This window comes from Schistosoma haematobium, chromosome 3 (genome assembly GCF_000699445.3).
Source record: "Schistosoma haematobium chromosome 3, whole genome shotgun sequence".
Lineage (NCBI taxonomy): Eukaryota > Metazoa > Platyhelminthes > Trematoda > Strigeidida > Schistosomatidae > Schistosoma > Schistosoma haematobium.
The window spans coordinates 27299496-27324871 of record NC_067198.1 but is presented as its reverse complement, the minus strand read 5'-3'; the positions used below and the strand labels follow the sequence as shown (position 1 = coordinate 27324871).

The 25376-nt window shown below is 36.1% G+C and overlaps 1 protein-coding gene across 2 annotated transcripts in view; it reads left to right on the top strand.

Annotated features, from left to right (window-relative positions):
- GEN1_1 (Flap endonuclease GEN 1) overlaps positions 1-25376 on the top strand; it is a 37273-nt gene that overhangs the window by 6229 nt on the left and 5668 nt on the right. The window contains exons 2-13 of one of the 2 annotated variants that reach the window (XM_051213477.1): positions 711-827; positions 2385-2460; positions 3055-3144; positions 5107-5193; positions 6231-6575; positions 8734-9005; positions 11292-11353; positions 15731-16121; positions 18044-19678; positions 21824-21858; positions 23225-23244; positions 25328-25367. In XM_051213477.1, coding sequence (XP_051069462.1) covers positions 711-827; positions 2385-2460; positions 3055-3144; positions 5107-5193; positions 6231-6575; positions 8734-9005; positions 11292-11353; positions 15731-16121; positions 18044-18509 — 1906 coding nt within the window. In that variant the 3' untranslated portion in view covers positions 18510-19678; positions 21824-21858; positions 23225-23244; positions 25328-25367. Of the gene's footprint in view, positions 1-678; positions 828-2384; positions 2461-3054; positions 3145-5106; positions 5194-6230; positions 9006-11291; positions 11354-15730; positions 16122-18043; positions 19679-21823; positions 21859-23224; positions 23245-25327; positions 25368-25376 lie in introns of both variants that reach the window. The other variant, XM_051213478.1, reaches the window with a different exon arrangement.

Here is a 25376-nt window from a genome sequence, read left to right as displayed (position 1 = left end):
ACATGTGACCGGTTTCTGAATTAGGTGGTAATAAATGAATTCACAGCGTGTGCTTTAAATATCTACAACCAGGTTAAACTGACGGCTGTTTGAAGCCTAAAAGCAATATCTTACCAAAGCTTTCCAGTTCTCATTCATATCTTAAACATCAAACATCACAAACTTGCTCAGATTGCTTGCTTGCTATTTATAAGTCGTATTTTTCTACTGGTTTTCAGAAATATCTCTAAATCATCTTTATGTTACGTGTGAATATCTATTGACGAATGTCGCGAAATATTGAACTTTTTCTGGATACCATCCGCCACGGTAGATTTACCGACATTCATCTAAAATATCTTTATAATCCAGCTGCTGTGCATAGTGATACAAAAATCTTTTTCTTTTTGATTATCATACTTTTAACTATTTTGTCAAAACTTCATTTTATCCAGCAGAAAGCTATTATGGTTAAGTCGAATTACTACCTTTCAAATTGACTAGCTATATCTCATTGTTTTTCTGACTTGGCATAAATTTTCGTTTGACATTAAGTCTTCATCAGGACACCTAACAGGTATGACTTGTATAGTGATAGTTTATAATAAATAAACAGTATTCTCTTATAGTCAGACATAAACGAAATTAACATTTAGTTAATAATTTGAAAACCTAACTCCAAATTCTTTATTTTTTCAGTATAATAGTCCACTTTTGTTTTCCACAAGCAGGAATTTGTTTTTCCGGTTAGTGGGTCTGTTACGTCAAAATACCCTGCCTGTCGCAGTTTTGGATGGTGTCGCTCCGTCACTAAAATCGGATGTTATGGAACAAAGACAACAAAAATGGTGAGTTGTTTTTCCTGGAAAGCTGTCAATAAAGGTAGATCTAGTGTTGATGTTTTAGAAAGAGAATATATCACCTGTACATGTTCTTTTATCCTTAAGTTTTATGAGTACCAGCATGTTTTCACTGTTTCAGCTACCTAGGTTGAACTTGAAAAAATATATTGTTTAAAGTTAAAAAGTGAATTAGTTAAACGAGAAAGGCTGATGGTTGATGACATTCCGACGCATATATCAAATGACTTTTTGTGTTTGCAAAGATTTACTATATTCCACTAACGTGGTTAACAAATAGTTGGAAGAGAATTATAACACGCGTCTCACATCTGTTTGACTGAGTTGTAGTTATTAAGGGCAGATAATCAAGAGTTAATATATTCAGAATATTTGTCATTATTGGTGTAACTTTTCTTGCGGTAAATGCTGTTTCAGATGTAGAGTGTTAGTCGACTGATGAAACTAAAGTGAATGAGGCTTCGTTATTATTAATGGGTGGAATTTATCAGATGCTTAACACTCCCTAATAGGTGAATTCCTGTATGTCCAATAATGGCTAGGGTCCAAGTAATAATCTGATTTAAAGCTTCATATACCCACTGAGCTTGTTTCGTCTTTTTAAAAAAAGTTTTATATCATATTACCATATATATAGATTTCGGTTGCCAATAGGATCGAAGACGTGACTTTCTACTCTGTCTCTACAGTTCGACTTACGTGGAAGTGTTCGATTTCACATTTCAACTGTCATATTCCGTTCTTATAGGAAAGTTGAACAATTTAAGTCTCTAGTTTGAATATTGAATTAAGAAGGAATTTAAAACTGAAAACTAAATGAAATAGCTCAGTTTAGGCGACTATTTAGTATTCATTTTCGTTTTTATTATTTATTAAAGGATAAGTTGTTTAATCAAAATTAATTTCTCCCATTTCTATTCAGTTCTTATTTTCAAGATATATATTTCGCGTATATTTTTTAATCATATTACTTCCTCACTAAAATTAACCATTGATCTGTCGAAGTCGATATCCAGTTATAGGATTGATGATTAACAGCCACTAGAATAACTGAAATCCTTTTATAAATTATTCTACGACATGATTTTGAAAGTTCTTGCTTTACGAACTTAATAAAATAGACAGCTGGTTATCAAAACAGTTTCCGTTGTTGTTAAGTTTTATTTGACCTAGCATTCTTGAACACTTCACTTTACTCTACTTGTTCCCATATCAAAGCACGACTTGGACAGAAACGTGAACACATTCCAAAGCAGACAAAAAGTTAGGTAAATGCAGCATAAAGATATCAGTGTATATACAAAGAAATTTTAATGTCTTCTTACCCCATTCATTAGCTCTGATTGGTTGTACCTCAACGTCATTTTGTCTGAAGCATGCGTTAATCATGGCTCTATCCTGCTAACAGTCATTTTAATTTCTTCCCCATTCGTATATGCATAGCGTTTATAGATACTTTGAGTTGTTATATCACCGTAGTTTTCATGTCTGTTTTCTCCAAAACGTATCGATTACCGTCATTTTCGTTCTATTCTCTTTTCCTAGGACAGGGAAGATCACAACTCAGAAATGTACGAAACCAAATCGTAGTAGAATACGGTTCTCAAAAATATCTCAAGAAGTAAGTAGTAAATGAGGATTCTAAGGTTCCAAGATAATTTAATTACTCAGTAGTATGGTAATTTATTTTCAAAGCCACTATATTAACAGTGTTGTATCATAGGGCGAAATTGATTAATTGATGAATTTACGGAAATCTAAATAAAATAAAGTCACAGCATCTAAACTCTGCTTCTTTATTTGTTTGTCAGGACACTGGTATCTGAGATCGAAAAAAAAATTAAAACGTTCAAAATAGTTAGTTGAATCTTTCTAGTTTCCAGTTTGAACTGACTTAAATAAAGTAAAACACAGGTGCATAGTTCCGGTTATGATATGAGATAGACTAATAAGTAGCCACCGTCTGTTATATACCAAACTTTGAAGCACATTTTCGTCTAGAGTCTACTTGCGTTCCTCAGAGTTACCATATTTTACATTTTCTTTTAACCAATATGACAAGAATGGGGGAAGTAACACAGAAGAAATAACTACTTTTCCACAATAATAGCCACTTTTATCGATGTATTTTGTTATCGTGTTAAAGTAGATGTTAGGAACGACGTTAAGGTCTCAATGACTGTTCAGTTTAGTATTTCTTTGTTGTATCTTTTAGTGCATTCAACTACTTAATTCATTTGGCATTCCATGGGTCCAGAGTCCTGGAGAAGCGGAAGCTATGTGTGCATTCCTTAACTCAAGTAAAGTAAGTTTTCAAGAAAGACTCACTGTTTTCCTATTAATAGAAACTTAGCTTTTTGGTTTGAGCACTAATCTATCAACTGTGAGTGTATTGCTTCACATTTTACTTAGAGCATATTGTAGTTTATAGATGCCTTAATTAACTGTGTGTATTAGGAGTATGTGGTTTTAATAACTATTCATTTTATTTATTTGAACACCTAAATATTGGCACAAAGTGGCACCGAATGCATATGCGCCACATAGGCCACGTGATTTGTGTCTAGGCTGTGATACTGCCCAGGTGCCCAAACCGAAGCAAGTGATTTTCTTAGAGTGCCACACTCGGAGCCTTCGACCTACAGGTCTGGTCCACAAGGCAGTGAAGCGACGTCAGGAGATGCAGTCCTATGGTAGCTGGTGATAAATAATTGGTTAGTACGCCATTTGTTCCCCCAAGATCCTGTAGCCATTTGTTTTGAATCAGGATTTTCCAACTCCTCTAGGCGGACCCGCCATACCCACCACCCCAGTTAGAACGCCGAACATTCGCTTTTCTTTCTCTCAATTTCGTAAACAATAGTAATGCCACGAGAAGGCAGTGAGTAAGATTTCCCTGACAGTAGCTGTATAATAGATATATCGCTACATGGTATTATAGGAGTATTACATTTGTAACAGTTATTTTATGATGCTTCAGATACTGATCTTATGCTATACATTACTGTTATGTTTTGTAAAATTACTCATTTCTTATGACTAGAGATTTCGAATACTAATTGCTAGTGGAACTGGTAATATATTTTACGAACTGATACACCGACCAACTGTTATAACTTGTTGCCTGTGCCCTGTTAATGTATAACTTAATGAGACCTCCAATTAGAGAACAGTGAATTATCGACCGGACTAATGACTCAAAAGAGTCTTTATCGGTCCCGCTTCCCGCCTAGCCCTGCCAGTTAAGTCCAGAACATCAATCTCAGCCTCTGCAATATGAATCATTTATTTCAAACATACTAGTGTTATATACCAACCAGATAGACCACATCATACCATAAAATAGGAAACAACATTTGTACAAGATTTAGCCAAATGTGGCTGCGAGTGTGGGAGGTAGTAATTAGTAGACAGGGCATAATTCAAGAATTGTAAATCATAGAATAATAGTTCATAGGTCAAAATAGAGCTCATAATAAGAGGGACATGAAAATGAATAGTTTAGTTATTTAACAATTATACAATGAAAATATACGCATAGTATCGGTCCATAAATGGATCCCAAAAGTTACCATTCATTATTCTCATCGGGACATAACACCAACCAATAACAATCAAGGTCTTAACACTTATTGGTCTTCGAGCCCTATCCAAGCCGGCAGTTAGTCAGGAGACGACAGTAGAAAGCAGATTAGTTTTCTGTTGTGCCCAATCCAATCATGAATCAAAACTCCTACAATAATATACCGACGATCCCTGACCACATACGGTACCAAATAAATAATCACACTTTATAGCACAATCATACCATTTGGTAGAGGACGAAGCAATCAGTTCGTAATTAATTAGCAGTAATTAGGGAACACTGAAACTTATAACAACAGTCAATAGGTCCACTGAAAGCTTACAATAAGGGGACGTAGAACTGCAACAGTAAAGTTATCTATCAATTATATGGTAAGAATAACTGAGAATTTCAACTTTCCCATTATTCGTCGTGTCATAACAGTTACCTCATTTCTCAGTTTACACTACTCATATAGGCTTTAAATGAGTATAAGTATATCAAAGTAGTTTGAATATGTGTTTTCAACTATTAAGCCATGGGCTTAGACCTATTGTTTCAATCCAATCTCTCACCGAATCCATAGACCTTTTCTGATAACTGATTTTTATTAATTATTCCTTGGTCTATTTTTTAGATATTTTTAATGAACAAGACTGTTCCAGCTAAAAATAAAGTATTTTTTCTCATTTATCCTTTTAGCTAGTGGACGCTTGTATCACAAATGATGGTGACGCTTTTCTGTATGGTGCTGAGACAGTTTATCGTCATTTCTCTATGGATAGTCGAGTATGTCATGAAAATCATGTGTATTTCATCCAACTTTTATTGCTCTTTGACGGCTAGTTTATTCAATAGTTATTTTTCTGTTTCTCCTTTAATCTTATTTGTACATGAATGAACCAAGACCTTTTATGAAGTTATTTCAGTGTTAGATTTTAGTTGGCTGTAGATAATCAATAAGGGGCTCTAGGTCTTAGTTTCTCTCAGGTATTCATCAACAAAGGGCTTTTAAAGCTTCAATGAAACTGATTTAAGTCCTCGTCAATCAGCACTGTAGACGGAGCTACTTAAGTCACAACTGAACATTTGAAGAACTGGTTTATTTTACTTTTAATGGCAACCATTCTTACCCTACTTAGCCCTCAGTTCTGTATTCAGTCGACCACTCTTACAATGAGATTGCTGAATAAAGTCAGTCTTGGCTGAAGTAACTCAGTAACACTGTCTCTAATCACTACGTTGGGTGATGCAGTAGCTATTGTTATGACTACTTACTGCCTACCTTCAACTACCGAGCATCAAATACAAACTACAATAAATCGGGATTGTTCAAATTAATGACCATGTTGCCACTTTCCTATCAATTGAATTCGATCAATGCTAAGAAGTCCGGAGTAAGATACTAGTTGCTTACCAATGATCGATTAATGTGAATATTATACCAAGACTTACTTTTTATCACAGGATTTTTGTAGTCTTTGATAAAGTTTAAATTTTCATTGTCGTTAAGTATGTTCTTATCTCATACTCTCGACGATAATGATTTTTCACCATACTTATTAGTCTGTTCAGAAAGTTAAAGTACTTTCTTCCTCCTGTTTTTCTGTTTCATTTTGGTTCTAGAACTATTGAGTCTACTAATTATTTTTGAATTCTCCAGTTTAAATTGACATTTCTTAAAAATGAGTGACTTTGATGCGATGAGCTATAAATTCGTTTTTAACAAAAGTTCGACCATGCTTTGTATACTGAAATTAGAACGGTCAGTTTTATTTTATGAATATTATTCTAGATGTTATCACGCATTCATTTCTCTTTTTCAGGACTCCAGTGTTTGTGTTTTTCACATGCATCGTATACGCAACGTACTGAATTTGACGAAATGTGATTTAGTTCTACTTGGCATTTTGTTGGGTTGTGATTATTGGGCAAGTGGTGTCTCTCGTTTAGGTCCAGTTGGAGCTTTACGTTTGATTGCATCCTTGAAATCTCCAAATCTGCATGTAGATGAGCATTTCCTCATTAAATTTTTGACTTGGTTAACAAGTACTTGTCCACAAAATTGCGAAGATTTCAATCTCAATCCATTTGATCTTCGTGTATGTCCAAGTGTTATAAAAATGTGGCTGCGTGTTGGCGTAGAATTAAAGAATTGTCCGTACGAAGAAGTAAGTCACCAAAAATAAGGAATCTGACTAATTATGTCATTGTTTATTAGGCCGTGATGGCATTAGTCTGAGTCATATTAAAATGCACAGACTTCTTGGTTAAAGTTGTTAAAATAATCTTAATCTATGGTAGAAAACCTCTAGTTCTTACTCTCGGGGTAGTCAGTGACTTGTCATACGTCGAACAGGTCTTCAACAGTTCATTCGATAAGGATTCACAACCTGATAAATGCAGTCCGTCACAACAACAAATAAATAATGAAAGTTTCAAATGGGTTCTGGGAAATTAGGTTTCCATTATGTTTGTATTTACTGTTTCTGACTATGTTATATACCGATAAGAATAATGAATGGTAACTTTTGGGATCCATTTATGGACCGATACTATGCGTATATTTTCATTGTATAATTGTTAAATAACTAAACTATTCATTTTCATGTCCCTCTTATTATGAGCTCTATTTTGACCTATGAACTATTATTCTATGATTTACAATTCTTGAATTATGCCCTGTCTACTAATTACTACCTCCCACACTCGCAGCCACATTTGGCTAAATCTTGTACAAATGTTGTTTCCTATTTTATGGTATGATGTGGTCTATCTGGTTGGTATATAACACTAGTATGTTTGAAATAAATGATTCATATTGCAGAGGCTGAGATTGATGTTCTGGACTTAACTGGCAGGGCTAGGCGGGAAGCGGGACCGATAAAGACTCTTTTGAGTCATTAGTCCGGTCGATAATTCACTGTTCTCTAATTGGAGGTCTCATTAAGTTATACATTAACAGGGCACAGGCAACAAGTTATAACAGACTAAAAGATTCATGTTCCCAAGGTGAACTGTACTAAATAACTAAGCCAGTTAAACTTAATGTAGAACCCGACATATCCGTTCAAGTTCCCGTACCCCATTAGTATATCGAGATGAAATTGTTAGGGCGAATCACAGAATCACAGAGGTAGTAACAGTATTAGTGGTAGTAGAAGCGACCAGGAATAGAAGTTACTATTGAAGAAAATATGAATTAGTGAAATAAAAGGGTTTTCGTAAAGAATTTAGAAACGTAGAATCTAAGGAGTGACGAAAAGTGTATACACCTTCACCGTTTGTAACGATTTTGAGCCATTTCCTATAAAGTTTCTAACTAGAAGTTTTAATAATCGTGCGGACTCTGACCAGGTAGTCTATTTCTGCCCAGAACGCTAAATAGTTGTGGATGTTTTTCGTTTGTGTCTTTCAGAAACTAAGTTCTTATCATTATTTGTGTTCAAAGTTCAAACACAACCAATCCCGTAAACACCAAGTCTGTCAATGAGAGTTATTTATTCCTGACAGTTGACCACTTGAACTACCGATTCACTGGATGAACTAACTCAAAATATGCCTGTACGTAATCCTCTTTTTTCTCTCTTCATTCCGTCAACATTAAATTCTTAAAACTAAATTTCAGCTTCCAATATACACTCGTGTATCTTGTTTTATTTATGATTAGACCAGGCAATATAGAATAAAGCCGATCCATGTTTAACTATTTGAAATATATATTACATCCATCTGTCTAATCATTTGTTAAAGTATGGATATTGAAATTAATGAGCGTCGTTAAAAACTATAAAGCTAAATATAACGGCTCACTTATCATAGAGTAATTTGAAGTATGAAATGGCGAATTGATGGGAGTGGAATGTCGTCTTAGAAAGACGACGATGACAGTCTTTACCACTATTTTTATGCGTTCTTTGTTTTATCCAATCACCGAGTCAACAAATGTGGACACACTGACTACAGAAATCCATTTGGCTGTTTGATACCTATTGTTAGATACCAGATATTCAAATCGCGATGAATGAAAACCCAATATATAATTTTTTCTAACTAACAGGATGACATTTCATCCACGCATGTATTTTTTTGGAAATGTTTAAATTCATGTCTAGTTATGATTCATTTACTGTCTGAACGATGTACGTTGATACGTTTACTCTTAGTGTCTTTGTTTTATCCATCAGTGAATTCCAAGAATACATCCACTAATTGAAACAATTCAAATTTAATACATGAACGTATGTAATACGTGATCCTCGAAAATCCTATAATGTTAACCAAATATTTTATTGAATACCCAGTTTTATTTATTTATTTTTGTTCTAGATATTTGCAGAATTCTTAACTAGTTTTGAAAATCGTAATTGGATCTTACCCAAACAGGAATCTGTTTGTCAGTGGAAACGACCAGATCCAAGAAAAGCTGTATCTTTTTGTCAAATTCATTTAAATTGGGATCCAGCCTATACTCTTCAACATTTTTTACCAGTTATGGCATTATGGGATTTAAGACATCCTCAAATTTATAATTCACCTTCATATATCAAGTCGTTAATTGATTATCAAATTGATGATTCTGTTATTTTGAAACCTTTAAGGTATATTTAAACGGTTTAATCAGTTCACTTGGTATTGTTTTACTTGAATCTTCCCATTGATGTTTTAGGACTGAAATTGATCAGTCTCTTATTGGCATATGTGCATACTGTGCGTATGCCTCGATATTGCCTTAATTTGCAGGCATTATACGCATAGTATGCACATATGCCAATAAGAGACTGATCAATTTCAGTCCTAAAACATCAATGGGAAGATTCAAGTAAAACAATACCAAGTGAATTAAACTTCACCCCATTGCACAAGCAAGTGGCTATCAGGACTCAGTAGCTAAGTGGATAACGCAATGGCGTTTGAGGCGAATGGTACTGAGTTCGAGTCCCAGGGCAAACATCAGCCCTGAGATGCAAGTACATCCAGCTGACGAGTCCCGAACAGGACGAAACGCGCGTCCTGGATTCCACTGTTAGCCACTATTCATCTTTGGTTTAATCAGTTATTCATTTATGCTTAATTTATTGTTGGTTTTCGGTTACGTGTAGAGTTTGGATATATGATACTGAAGCTCTTGAACGTTAATCTTCATAGAACTACAGTGTTCGATTTTTCAACTCATTAGTCACACTCAAACTTCAATCTAGTTATCGTTGGGAAATAGATAGTTTGGGATTAATTGCCTTTATTGACCAACAACTGATTAACTGCGAATCAACACCACAGCTCTTAAATAGAATAAAGAGTACCTATCAGTTAAATATATACTCGCACCATGGTTGAATAAAGTCATAAGATTTTCGTAGCTTCTTGTAATATTCAGTTGTCTGTTACCATATGCCGATATTTACTTGGATAAAATTTGTTTAAATTACTAATTGAAATCCAAGGTGAGTAAACCAGGAACATATAGTAAACGTTAAACACAAACAAGAGACAAAATTATCAAGATTGCCCTCTGGGATAAACATTAAATACATGAATCTTTAACAAGGAACTAGCCTCTAGCTAAACAATAAATCTTGACTAAGAAAACATTTGCAATAAAATTAGCGTTACTTATGGGCAATATATCTAGTCAATATTCCGTTTTACTCTTGACTAATTTCATTAGATTGATGCACCATTAAAATGGTGATTGGATCTCCAGATCATAAGATCGCATTATTGTTTCGTGTTCGAAAGTATTTTAACCATGTTATTTAAAATATTAACCTCGTGAAATACTACTGAGTGAAGCTGATTAATTTTACCTGCTCTTCGATCTTCAAGCGCCTTATAATTTGGAATCACTGGGGAGATTTCGATCACTTATCTTGTATGTTTCCCCAGTACTTCAGTATGATTTCAGAAATCTCCTGAGATTTACTAACGTGTTTGCCGTTGCGACGTCTGACAATAAAGCAGGAAGTACGGTAGATATCATTTCGCTGTGTTTCATTTTTTGACTACGAAACGTGTCACTTAAATGTAGAAGGCATTCATAAGTTACCAGTATTCGATAATAGGTTTATTCGAAACATTGGTCATGTGTTTCGGGACCACCGAGTTAGCAAGGGTTAGGTTACAGGTAGGTTTCTGGCAAATCGGTTGACGAGGTTGTGGGTATTCGTCAGCTGAAGTAACGAGGAGATTCGTTGTCTGTATCCAACCACCAACTCCCTCGACGAATAATGTTGGTTGGTATAATAATAAATTAGACAAAAATAAAGATACCCAAACTAAGTCTTGTCATCAGTCTATAAAGATCACTGACTATTGGACTGAGACATATCGGTAGATCCAAACTGTTTGTAATCTGTGGGATAATTGAGATCAGTGGTTGGAGATGTTGAGTAAAATATCTCCAAATCGGACATTTAGATCCACTTATCTTCTAGATCGTAAGTTTCAGAATTCCTTCATACATACATTTTAACTACTTTTGTAACCATATTCAATATTTAACGTTGTTTACCATCATTGCTACTAAGATTATATTGACTCCATTGGTGTTTATCTTGTTATTTTCCTATTTTGTTGTGATGTCAGATGCGTTAACCTGAATCAATAAACGTTCATCGTAGGGACCTGGTTGACTACATAAAAGCTTTACTTCCCGAGAAATATTTTAAAATATATTTAAGCTGCAAGTTAGCAACTCAAATATTGTTCACTTTCTTAACAAATCTGGTCACATTTTAAATAAGAGACCGTTGATAAGTTTTACTAATTGATTGACTTGAATCTCTAATAATTTATCTCACTAACCACCTGTACTTATTTCTTAATTTAATTAGGCTTGTACATTATTTCTCTGGTATTTTAATCTAAGTATATTTTTTTCCTTATAGGATAGTAAAGAAACGCATAGTTAATTATGTAGACTCTTACGAAGTCGAGTGGGAAAGATTGGGTAAGTTGCAATTTGTGAACTTATTTTAGTGGATGTTCAGTGTACTTTTATCTATAGACGGATGTCAGTGACATATTACTTTGTTATCTGCGTATAATTTTCAAACTAACTTAGTTTAACTTAGTTGCAGCCCGGATGCAATCAAGGATGAGTTTTACCACCAGTTATCTGTTCTTCTCCAGAAAGTGCGTTCGACAGATATTGTAGTACTAGCCGGAGACTTGAATGCTCAGGTCGGGCGTCTAGGCACAGAAGAGAATTGTTTAGGTGGCCGATGGGGACTTGTTGGTCGCAGGACAGATAACGGGGACCGTCTACTGCAACTATGCACAGACCACAACCTGTTTCTGGCTAGCACTAACTTTCGGCACAGTCATCGCCGATGTGCCACCTGGCGTCCTCCCTCTGCATCTCAAGCCTGGACTCAGATTGGTCACATCGCGATCAGCTACCGCTGGCGTGGTTGTGTACAAGACTGGCGCTCCTTTTGGAGTACCTATCTGGACTCTGACCATGCCTTGGTCTGCGCCAATCTTGCCTTACTTTTCAGTGGACAACGAAGTGACCGCCACCAACGGATTGATGTTAGCAAGTTGGTTGCAACTTCTGTTGCAAGTAAGTATCGAACCGAGCTAGCCTCTAGGCTAGCTACCACTCCACCGAAAAGTATAGATGAGCATTGGTTGCAATTGCATGACGCCATGAAAATGACGGGTACAGTCAGTTGTGGATTCGCGAAACGTTCCGCTTATAAGCACTGGGTTTCTTCAGGCTCCTTACAACTCACTGAAGCCCGTCGGTCTACTCCGGGTGACCGTGAGTTTGACCATAAACGAAGGATGTTACGTAAGGGAATTGGGCAAAGCTTGCGTAAGGACCGAGAAGCCTGGTGGTCGAAGCGTGCTAATGAGCTGGAAGCAGCAGCTGCAACTGGTAACTACCGGAAGCTCTTCCAACTCATCCGAGCCACTGGCAGCAAGAAGTCTGGTGTGAGTGAAACAATCTGCGAGGATGATGGGATGTCAATCACTAACATCCATCGACGTCTTGGACGATGGGCAGAATTTTTCGAAGGGCAGTTCAACTGGCCTGCTGCTCCGGCAACATCGGTCAGACTGTCCTGCCCTCCATGGCTTGTGACGACTGATCCACCAAACGAGGAGGAAGTCCACAAGGAACTCCAACTCTTGAGGCGTTACAAATCACCTGGCCCAGATGACTTACCTCCGGCTTTTTTTAAAGATGGTGGTGACTTTCTGACTAAGGAATTGACGACGTTGTCTACAAAGGTGTGGGAGCTAGAGAGTGTATCAACGTCATGGAATGAGTCGATAGTTGTCCTTATCTTTAAAAAGGGTTCACGTCGTTCCTGTAACAACTATCGGGGGATAAGTCTACTTCCGATTGCGTCCAAGCTATTGGCTTCCGTCATACTTCGTAGGTTGCTCAAAACTCGAGAAAGATTGACTCGCGAGGAGCAGGCTAGGTTTCGTTCTGGTCGAGGATGTATTGATCATATCTTCACCGTCCTCCAAATGTTAGAACACCGCCATACTTTTCAAAGGCCAACAATCGTAGTGTTTCTTGACATCAGGGCTGCCTTCGATTCGTTGGATAGGACTGTTCTCTGGGATTGTTTATTGAAGAAGGGTGTGCCTGAGAAGTTTATTAACATCCTAAAAGCCCTATATAAAAACACCTCAGGCAGAATGAGGGCATACAACCACCTCTCTCCATTGTTCCATTCGAGCAGTGGGGTTAGGCAGGGTTGCCCAATCTCACCATTCCTCTTCAACTTTGCCATCGATGACACTCTGGAAACAGCTCTGATGAATGTAAGTAATGGTGGTGTGGATCTGTTGCCTGAAGAAAGACTTCTCGACCTTGAGTATGCGGACGATATTGTCTTACTGTGCGACAATGCCCAAGGCATGCAATCCGCACTTAATCAGTTGACAATCAGTGTCCGTAGGTATGGTATGTGCTTTGCACCTTCGAAGTGCAAAGTACTTCTACAAGACTGGCAGGATTCCAATCCTGTACTCACCCTGGATGGTGAGCAGATAGACGTAGTCGAGAAGTTCGTGTATCTGGGTAGCTGCATAAGTACTGGTGGGGGTGTGAGTGATGAGATCAATGCACGTATAGTGAAAGCCAGAGCGGCTTATGCCAATCTGGGACATCTTTGGCGCCTTCGTGATGTTAGTCTGGCTGTAAAAGGTCGGATCTACAACGCGTCGATGAGAGCAGTTTTGCTCTATGCTTGTGAAACCTGGCCTCTCCGAGTTGAGGACGTTAGACGACTCTCTGTGTTCGATCATCGTTGCCTCCGAAGTATTGCTGACATCTAGTGGCAACACCATGTCAGTAATGCAGAGGTTCGGCATCGTGTGTTCGGGCACAGAGATGATAATTCAATTGGTGTCACCATCTTGAAACACCGACTTCGGTGGCTTGGACATGTTCTCCGAATGTCGTCCCAGAGAATTCCACGTCGTGCATTATTTGCCGACTCTGGGACTGGTTGGAAGAAGCGGAGAGGTGGTCAGTGTATGACTAGTGTCGTGGCATGAAAGAAAGCTGCAAAGGGCTGGCTTCTGTTGGTCCTTCACGACTCCCTGGTTGGGGTCCGAGAGGTGGTGCTACACAGTGGCTAGAGACGTTATCAGATATGGCTCAGAATAGAAGCCAGTGGCGATCCTGCTGTAACCTTCTTTTACTTTCTTCATAAAAAGTGGTTGTGTCTCCCTTACCTGAAAGATTTCTTCTGATTGTACCTTTCCGTTCCCTTATTTCTACCATACTACCTTACACCAATCTCCTCGTTATTGTTCTCTTTTTTTTGCGCTCCTTAGCTTTTTTTTCTATTTCTCTTCGAATTCTCATTGTTTTGTGTGGCGCATATATATTGGCGCTCTCTTGTACCAATATTCATGTGTTCAAATAAATAAATAAATAAAAGTTTAACTTAGTTGTACTGAATAATGTACAAGTAATCTGGATAAAATAGAAATTCTAAGATTACAAATAAATAAATAGAAAAACAAATCATCTAAAACACCTGCAAACAATGACTAGTTGAAAATCAGCTTGATTGAATCATTTCCTTACTGAATGTTTGAGGTTAGTTTGTTGTTGACCAGTCTACCTAAAACAATAAAAATTCTGTTCCATTGTTTGGTTTTTTTTCTAATAGTCACAAAGGTAAAAGTTTGACACTCATTTCATTTTACTCCCTAGTACTCAAACACTCCACATGTAATCGTCTTCAGTACAAAGAGCTTACTGACTGACTAAACGAATGTTGAGATTTCACATACTAGTGAAATAATTCCAATGACTTTTAATCAGAAATAACCAATACAAAATAGGTGCTTTGTTTTTCATTTTAAAAGATACCTGAACATGATAAGTAAATAGAATATAAACGAGTTACCGGAAATTACCCAAAATACTCAATTAACTTGATTCTCTTCTGTAGTAAATCTTACTCATCTTGCTATAATATTCCTGACTATCTGAATATGACACCTGTAACATCATTGTTTTCAAAATTACACATACACTTTGGTGAGAAGTGCCATCCAGCACAATTCCTGGTTTTATAGGTTTTTACTGAATTATTTTAACCATCAAATATCAAAAGAAAGTTCCCTCGAATATCATGTAACCTAAACTAGTAGTCACATTACAGCTCAATTAGTATAAATACATCATCGCTATTACTTACGCCTGTTACTCCCAATGGAACATAGGCCGCCGGCTAGCATTCTCCAACCCACTCTTTCCTGGACATTCCTTTCTAGTTCTATCCAATTTTTGTTCATTTTTCTCATGTCTGTCTCCATTTCTTGACGTAATGTGTTCTTTGGTCACATTACGCCGATAAACCATCATCATCGCTATAAAGAATAGATAATATAACACTATTCAATATTCAGTGATTAATTAGTTCATGGTTATGAGGACGGCACACTGGTGAACTCAAAGAAGTTCTAAGAAGCTCAGAAAGAGCCGAAGACATTCCATCCATTTATCTCTTGGAAGAACATTCCAGAATCTCGACGTGTAGCTTCCCTGTTGGACGAAAGTTAGAAACCACTGTGTGCGAATTGGATGACTATAATGATGATTTCGCTTTTACTAAAAACTATAAATACCTGAGAGTTTTGTACCATATTCGACACTGTTGTAATAACATTCCTTCTCACTCTTCTTATGTCTTCTCATTTTGCCACTCGCAGGGTTCTAGCGTTCGAGTGCTGAAGTTGTACGCGGTGTATGAAGAATCTAAGCTCTAGATATAACAATGATTTTATGGTATTCCTAGTTTGTTTTGTTTATACCTACTTTTTTCGCATTTTTATTTATATCTAGGATTCGACAAATGGTCCGGACAAAAAAATATTCTGCATCCCAATGATGAAAATGTTCAGAATATGAATACTTCTGATAATTGCAATTATTATTTTTCTGTACCACAAGTAGAATTTCGTAGAGCTCATAGTGAAATTTGTTCTGTGTTCGAAAATTCCACGCGTCAAATTCTAATTGGGAAGAAAAAAACAAAGTCGAAGTTGTCTAAAATTGACAAAAATCAACTTATGTTAGATGAAGCATTCAAGGGTTTAAGTATATCAACTAAAAAAGGAAATAAGAGTGAGTCAGAAAAAGACAAAAGTCCTAATATTTTGACTTCGCTTACTAATCTCATTAAGCATCCAGTGTGGGAGTCAGACAATTCAAGCATTGATGAAAATGAATATGTGTAAGTTCAGAGGGTTTTCTATATGTTATTTAGGAATAAATTCATTTTTTCACATTAGAAAAACATATGTATTAGCATACATGTATATTTATTGAAAATATGTGTTATGTATCCACCGTATTGTTGAGCTATAATCCGTTCTACTTAACAGCTATCAAGGTAAAGTGTTAATCACAGATAATAAGAGGTTTCTTCAGTTTGGTTATCGATTCCTCCTTTGTGTTGTGTGATTAGATTAATCAGTGCAAATTTTTGATGAGAGATGACAAATCAACCGACAAAGTTATTGATATGTATCTCATAAAATGACAATGAATGACGTTTGAAGTGCTGAACCCTGACTGGGATTGATACTGATTGTGAGACTGGCACATAAAACTCAATAACGAGAGATAGACTTCTCAGCTAGTATTTGTGCAATATTGGGAATTACTTATCAAAGAATAAATACCGTGAACCACACTTTGAGCGACACTATTTCAAATGTTTCACAAGTCACACATAGAAGAAATATGACTTAACATGAATGTGTTATCAATACGAGATGCCACACTTCATATCACCACGGCGATCGAAGAAGTAAAGATGAAAAGTAGGGAAAGAGGAACAGTGCTATCCATGTCAGTGGAAAGTAAAACATCACGAAATAACACTATGATCAGGATTCGTAGAATAACATTTATATCACTGTGACTGAATGATATCATATCACTCGTCTTTCACTATCTCCTCATTTTGTTAAAACTGGTAGAAAATAACTTGATTTCGTCTAATGTATTGCTTTTCTACTATTACTCATGTTCCTGTTATGTTCAGCTAGTCTTGTAAACGTGTTTATATTCGGAATGTTAAATTATCTCTTAAAACACCACTGACTATTAGCCTAATTATCCATAACCTGTAAGTTAGTTCCAGTACCACTTTGAACCCTCTACCTTTTAACTTAGTCATCTGGCGTGAAAATTCGGAACTACTTGTTGTAGTATAGCCTCAAATGAATGTATGAATTGTAAAGTCATGGCTTAGTGACTAAGATATTAGACTTTTAACTACTATGTTACATATTCGAACCCATATTCCATCTACTTTAGCTTGAAACGTAAAGTGTAGCTCAAAGCCCAAGTATACGGATCTGTACCTAGTTGATGATTTAACCAGTCGGTCAGTCAAACGCAACGTAGAACCCGACATATCCGTTCAAGTTCCCGTACCCCATTAGTATATCGAGATGAAATTGTTAGGGCGAATCACAGAATCACAGAGGTAGTAACAGTATTAGTGGTAGTAGAAGCGACCAGGAATAGAAGTTACTATTGAAGAAAATATGAATTAGTGAAATAAAAGGGTTTTCGTAAAGAATTTAGAAACGTAGAATCTAAGGAGTGACGAAAAGTGTATACACCTTCACCGTTTGTAACGATTTTGAGCCATTTCCTATAAAGTCTCTAACTAGCAGTTATAATGATCAGTGGACCTCAACCAGGTAGTGTACACCTACATACGTGACAGCCGATTATTCGGTGTCTACATGGACCAATACTACATCTTGGCTTGGTTGATCCTACCTTTCTTTCAACTTGCTCCTTTACCAGTTGTCATTGCTCGTCAAGGTAATCGGTAGATAGGCATACGTAATACATGTCCGAACCATCTCACTCGATAACGATTTAATATCTCGTTATTCAATTTCCATCCTTATTTAGTACTCTGCATCTTACCTCAGATTTGCTAACGCAATGGTCCCAAAATACACGAACAATACTCCATAGACATCTATGATCGAATACTAGTAACCTACTAGCATCAATTTTTATGGGCCACGTGCGAGTCAGCCTTTGCTGTTTTTAATTCATTCCTTTCAGTTGTATTAATTACTTTATATATTTTTTCTCCCAAATATTCTGTATATTTGCTGCTACTAGTGATTACAATAATGATGTAAACAGAAATCACAAGCATATGTTGCCTGAATCCATCATTTCCGAAATGAATATTGGTTATAGTAGTGATATTGAAGCGTACAATCACACTGGTCGCGAATCGCCATCACCGTCTCTCTCCGCTGTATGCACATTTTCATCTCCATTGAGTAGTGAATTGAAATCTACATTTTCTAACTTGACCAAACGCTCATCTTCATTGTCTAATTTATTTAATAACCCACGTTTACAATTGCAAACTTCTCTTCTATCCAATTCTTTTGTATCTGAAAGGAAAATCTCACATTCCAATCTTTTGTCACCATCAATCTTCTCTAGTTGTTCTTCTTCTTGTTCAACTGACAAAGAAGATGATATAATTACTGGTCATAGTGTTTCACGAATAATTGAAAAATTCCGTACACCTAAAACATTAAAAGATCGGTTAGGTGTTGTAAATTATTTTTAATGAATGAATCGCTCTCACTAAACTATTTTATTGAAATAGTATTACTTTTTTTATCCACCTTTTTGCCTTATTCCATGCTTGTCTTTATATGAATTACTATACAACCAGGAAATTTTTTTAACTTTTTAAATGCTTATGATTTTTTCTTCTCTCTAAATAGCCTTTCTTGTATTGTCGTCTTTATTTTTTTTACCCTGTTGTAAATACAATTTATTGTTTTTTAAAACCTGTTTCTATGAGATGTTTTCAAAATTTATTTAAATGAAACAGATTTTATTTTCTGTAGAAATATGCTGTCATGAATGTTGATGAAAGAATGCGTCTGTGTTCCTAGTTATTCGTATTATTTTAACTTCGGTGTATTTTAAGGAATAAAGCTACTAGTTAATTACCATAACACATAAATGACACCTTTCTTTGCTTATCAGGAAAAGGTATTCACTTACTCATCAGAGCTTTGACAAATTAAACGGTAAAATTTTAAAGTTTGTATGGTTCGAGAGTATCCATATTTTCCGGTATTAGTTTCTCAACTGCATAACCAAACTTGTTTTAGAATCCTCTGGTTACTTAAAATTGTTTTGAGCTGGAGTAATGTCTTTCCGGACAAGAGAAATGTCATTAATAAACTGTTTTTTTGGACCACTTTCCTTTGTTTTTACTTGTTTAGTGTGAGAAAACGTGTGGGTTGTGGATTTCGTTTCTTTTCATCAATGAACATTACGCTAAATACCAACTCAGTGGTATTAAAACCTGACTGAATTCGTCTTATTTCCTTTGATTGACGACAAAACGATTTACCATCGCACCAGATAGTTCATGTACGAGGACCTAGCGTCTTTAGATCGTTTAGACATATCGACGATAAACTCAAATCAATAAAACACAATACCACTATTTTATTTTAACAAAGATCCCATAGTACTCACTATAGGTTACTATTTTGCCTTGACTATAAACGTTATAGATATATAACTATTCTTCAACAATGGTTTCATGTCCGTTTATATTCTACACATAGATAATGACTTCTGCAACTGGCAGTTATTGGTTTCAGCGAATTATCACTTTGAAAAAGAAGTCACGTGGATGTCATTATGTTACGGATGAGATTCGAAAAGCTTTGCCAGAAATTGGACAAATACAAATGGGTATTTTACATCTTTTTAGTAAGTACACGTTAACATAGCTTATAAAATTGTATACTAAACGGAAGCGCTTCATCCCTTTTTTGATATTTTCGCCGACCATTTGTACGGAATCCCTAAATACTTGTCACTATACATTTGTAGGTCGTTAGGTTCTAGTTCTCAAGTGTCTTGACGACTCCAAACACTCACTTTTTCGTAAGAGTGTAAGCTGAGGATGCGAAAGTTTATTAATAGGAAAATGGTTAAGATACTGGCTGTAGATAACACTACCTGGTTGGGGTTCACGTGACTATCGTAACCAATGTTTGGAGACTCTAGGTGACATGGCTCAGAATCGATCACAATGGTCTACGTGTACACACTCTTTGTCTTCCCATAAACTGAGATTGAAATTACTTTATATATTTCTTTCTCCCCGTATTATATCCTTATATGCAATCCTTCTTTTATATATTACTGCCATTGAGGTAGCTACTTTTATGAATTTAGTGTTCATCTTATTGTGCTAATGAGGTATGGCAACGTGGACCGATGCATATGTGTGCCTGATCCTACGTTGTAGATTACTGACCATGAAATTCACCTGTTGACTTAGAACACCCATATAATATCATCCTGTTTGTCGAAAACTCTGATAGGATGTAGTCTTCTAGTCTTGTGCATGTCTGGATTACGTTTCTCACCCTCTAAATGCAAATTGTTTCAAAACCGCCTTACATTATATTCTAGAGTGTGATAGGGAATGTAGTGGTTAAGCGTGTCGACTACTCATCTTGGAATCCTCCTCAGCCCTGGCGTGTTGGTGATTGATAAGATCTCTGCACGGATCTAGAAGTCTATCTTGGGTTTGTCAACTCGCATCACCTTTGTGGTGAGCCAGAAAATCGTCCTCTAATCAAAGGAAGAGTATGCTGCGCAGCAGTCTGCTCAATTTTCCTTTACAGCTTTGAAGTGTAGTCAGTAAAAGTATAGGACATTCAGAAGTTACTGATATTTGATAATCGGTACTTTGAAGTTTAATGTATAATACTAGACAAATGTGGCAAATTAGTTTATGAGGCTGTGATTACTTCATGACTGATATGATTGGGAAATGTGTTACACACGATAAATACTTAACACTAAATACCACGATGCACAACGCTGATCTGAAAAGGAGTGGGTTAGCCGGAAGCTAGAGGCGTCTAAACTAAGATGTGAAATCGATCCGCAATGTTATTTGACTGTTCGTTTATTCAAACTACGAATAATCATAATCGGTGGCTCGAGGTGGGTGACATGTTGATGAATCGGTTACAGTGACATGTATTCGTTCGCTACTAATCTAACTCTAGATCACGAGTTTCTAAATTATTCTACACTTTTTGCTCAGCAAATTCTTTCTTACTGAATCATATTCTCTGTTTTAAATCTTGTTTATCATAACTGGTGCTTCAACTCCGATATTTATTTTCGCACTGTCATCTCACTGTTGTGTAGCGACTCATATTTATACACAAGTGTCATGTTCTTACGTTTACTTATGACTATCTGGCTAATATCAAACCTTCTGAATACTGAAGTTTGTGCATAGCTATATTATTCAGTTGATCAAAATGTGTGAACTTGCTAGAAAGCTGGATATGTGGTTTTTCGTTGTACTGTCAAATAATTCACTTGTTGATTTGTTAATATTATTCTCCTTTATCTACTATTTTGGTGTTTTAATGGAGATATTTTTAGACAGATATACATAGTCTTTACAAAAAAATGGAAACTTTAATTTATACAATTTAGGGCGATTTAGTTAACACACTAAATCAACTTCCCTTTGCATTAAGTTTAATCCCTGGCAATTCCTTCCCATTAGCGAGAACTTCCACGCATGTTTTGAACAATTGTAATGGAAGCGGGAACCATATAATGAGTATTTTGAACGAGATAAGATCAATATTCCCACATGTTTATAAAAATGTCTTTAGGATCTCTGTTCGCGTATTTATTGGACAGATAATGTATTTTAAAACTTGTCAATCTTGAATGAGAAATTACTTCATTAAATCTTTAAGCCACCACTTTTGAGATTTAAAAAATTCAGTCTGTACGTCCTCTATAAATTCTCTTTATTATCGTTCTAATTTTCGGCTTTCACTGTTTTATCTTTTTTTTTCTTATTTCTGACAGTTCAGCATACATCAGCTACTCTAACAATTAATGAAGTACGTTCATGTGATATTATAGGGTATAGTTAAGTATTCAAAGATATTATCTACTACCGTTATATTGTTATTTGATCTGAAATTAGATTTTATCACTTACGGATGATGTTTATGAAGACAATGAATCTTCACGATTAAGTTATCTAGCTCAGAAACAAAACATCTCATAAATCCTCTTCCTAAACTGCAAATATTCCCCCTTCATCTCATTGACATAATTCTTCACTCAATAATGGAAGAAGTCCTCCATTTGTTCATCTCACACTCAACTGTATAAAGTAACTAGATACCAGAAATATAATCTCAAATGAACAAACGAGACTGAAGAATGGAGAGTTGAGAATGATGCTTAACCCACAATTTTTAGAGGAAAATGGAGAATGAACACAAGTGCAACCAGTTTTTCACCCTATCACTGAATGTCTACAACAGTTGATTATGAGTCTTTTGCGACCTCCAGTTGGCAAGCCTTCACTTGTCAACATGTCTCATATCATCAGTCAGTAAATTCATGGAATGATTATATGCAGTGATCTTCCCATCTCTAGCTTTTTTTACAACTTTTCCACTACATGTCAGCGTAAATGGTTGTTGCATGTGCAACGCATCATGTACTTGTTCTTATATGCAATCTTTCTTTTATATATTATCACCACTTAATTAACTACTTCTATGAATCCGGTGTTCATCTTGTTGTGCTAATGAAGTATGGCAACTTGGATCGATACACATATGTGCCTGGTCCTACGTTGTAGCTGACTGACTACATCATGTACTAAGCATCTCACTATATGGAGATATATGACCTCAACTACCAACTTTCCCTCTATTCAATACTCTATAGTGAGAGTAATAAGGAAAAAACTGCTGTTCAATAAATCTTTTCTAACATGAATATCTGGCGTAATTTGGCAAAAACCAAGAGAACCTTTTGTACCCGTGCTTGGATTTTGTCAGTCTCATATAATTTCGAAATCGGAAAACAGAAGCATTATACTATGTTGATTACTGTCTTATTTACGATACCACTTACCTCAGAGTTGAAAATACATAGTCAGTTCAATACCGATAGGCGATGAGTCCTGTCAAGATGCATGTAGACGTTTCGAAGATTAGTTAACCATAGTTTATTTGTCACTCTTATTTTCTGTACTGCAGAATAGTTTTTTTGGGAAAACCGGTCATGAAACATAGGGTCTCGCTCTGTTCACTCAGCCTTCTTGATAAACCAGTGTTTAAATGTATCCAGTTATTCCTGAATATTTTGAAGTTTACAAAAGTTGCGAACAAGATTAGGGGTGTTTATGATATTATCATATTTATATTACCCCTAACATTTTTTATTATCTTTTTCTTTAACTAACAGAGTTGGGATCCATCTGTTACGTAAGTTTCACTCGACCTTTTTTCAGGTATTCATAATGAGGGTTGTAGTAACTCATTTACAATTGGATTGTAGCGGGAATTAATATGGCAGAATTATACAAATCATTGCTTGACCTTATCTGATATTCACATAATTAATTATGAGATTATTGGTTATATTGTATTCATTCATTTACTAATAATCCCAACCTTTCACTTATGTGCATTTTTATATGTGAATTCTTGTTTATCTCTATTCACCAAGATTATTCTTTGTCTGTTTTCATAAATAAGCTTAGATATAAATTTATTTAATAAAGTTGGCGTAAAGCCTATTTTCAAGCTTCATCTATTCATTCTTACCATCTGTCCGTTTGCATTCGAGTGCCTCAAATTTTTCTAGCACATTTCGAATTCGGCTTGTATTACCACCATTGCACAATGTGGTTAGATTAAGTGTAATATACGAAATTGATAAGAGATTTATGTTTCATTATCGTCTTCATTCATGACGTTGATAATGGACACCAAAGGTTTTACTTCTATTGCGTATTCTCAAACTTTATTATTCTTTTATTTGAACACATAAATATTGGTACAATGTGGCACATCGGCGATGAATGTGCCGAAAGTTAGTGCTAGCCAGAAACAGGTTGTGGTCTGTCCACGGTTGCAGTAAACGGTCCCCGTTATCTGTCCTGCGACCAACAAGTCCCCATCGGCCACCTAAACAATTCTCTTCTGTGCCTAGACGCCCGACCTGAGCATTCAAGTCTCCGGCTAGTACTACAATATCTGTCGAATGCACTTTCTGGAGAAGAACAGATAACTGGTGGTAAAACTCATCCTTGATTTCATCCGGGCTGCAATCTGTCGGAGCATAGACGGAGATGACGAAAAGACATAGTTTCTTACGCCAATTTCTTCTCACTTTGATGGAACTTTCTATTCTAACAGCACATAACCGACTGTTTATGGGGATCCAATGGATTGGTGCTGCCTCAGCTCTAGCGCTTAGTGCGACACCAACACCAGCAAGACGAGATGAAGCTGCCACAGGGTCCCCGGATAAACGCACGTCAAACAAGCTTTTGAAGCGACAGATGGAGATCGAATTTGTAGTACTTCGCCAGAGTCATGAATACGGGTCTAGGATAGGCAACAAACATCGATATTAAGACTATCCAAAGACATAGCCAGTCCTATCTGTTGTCCGACCTGCATAAGTGTGCGGACGTTGAAGGCAGAGGCTGTATACGCGTGGCCGTGTGAGAGCATTTCGAGAGGGAGGGTAGGCCCACCCCACTCTCGGCCATACCAGGACATTTGGGGGCATTCTCAAACTTTGATTTCTGAATATTAACAAATCAAAAATGGGACTAACTGTAATAAACAGGGATCTAAGAAATTTCTCTTAAATCAGCATTTTGGAATTTTTCTCCAAGATATGGGGATAAATGGTTCATCTCTCGAAAACGGATAATTAACAGAACTAAGATAAATGGATGAATGGAAGTTTACGATAAAGTATATTTTGTGTAGGTTAGGTACTTTGTTAGGTGTAGTGAATTCTTTGTTTCAACTAAGGTTCTTGATGTCTTTAATTGCGTAGAATATAAAAAGCTGGATTATACTAGACAATTTCTGTTGGCATTATATTCAGACTTAAATGTTTATTTTAAAGATGAAACCTAAGAAACGTGGCTTTTTTCTGTAAAAAAAAATGCTAGTGGCTGGTTTTTCTGTCTGATACATTGATAAACGAATGTGTCGATTTCTTTATTGACTTAATAAAAAAATGTCAGTCATCCATTCTGTTAGTCTTGCATGTGTTCGAGCACTTGAGCATTTATAACAGTCATATAAAGTCATTAATATTACTATTAGTACTGCTATCAGGACTCCCAAACTGTTGTAGATATTGTGGAATTCTCATCCTTGATTTAGTTGTTTGACATTTAAACGAATCAACCACCGTGTTGAAAACATCTTGTTCACATTTTAATATTAATAGTTTTTTTGCTTAAAAACTCTAATCCTCATTTCTATGAATTTGGGATAAGGGATTATATAAATTCACTTTATTTCGCTATTGATTTTTCAGAACAGATATGGAAATGGTTCTAAATCATCTTGTACCTGAGGTATGTTTC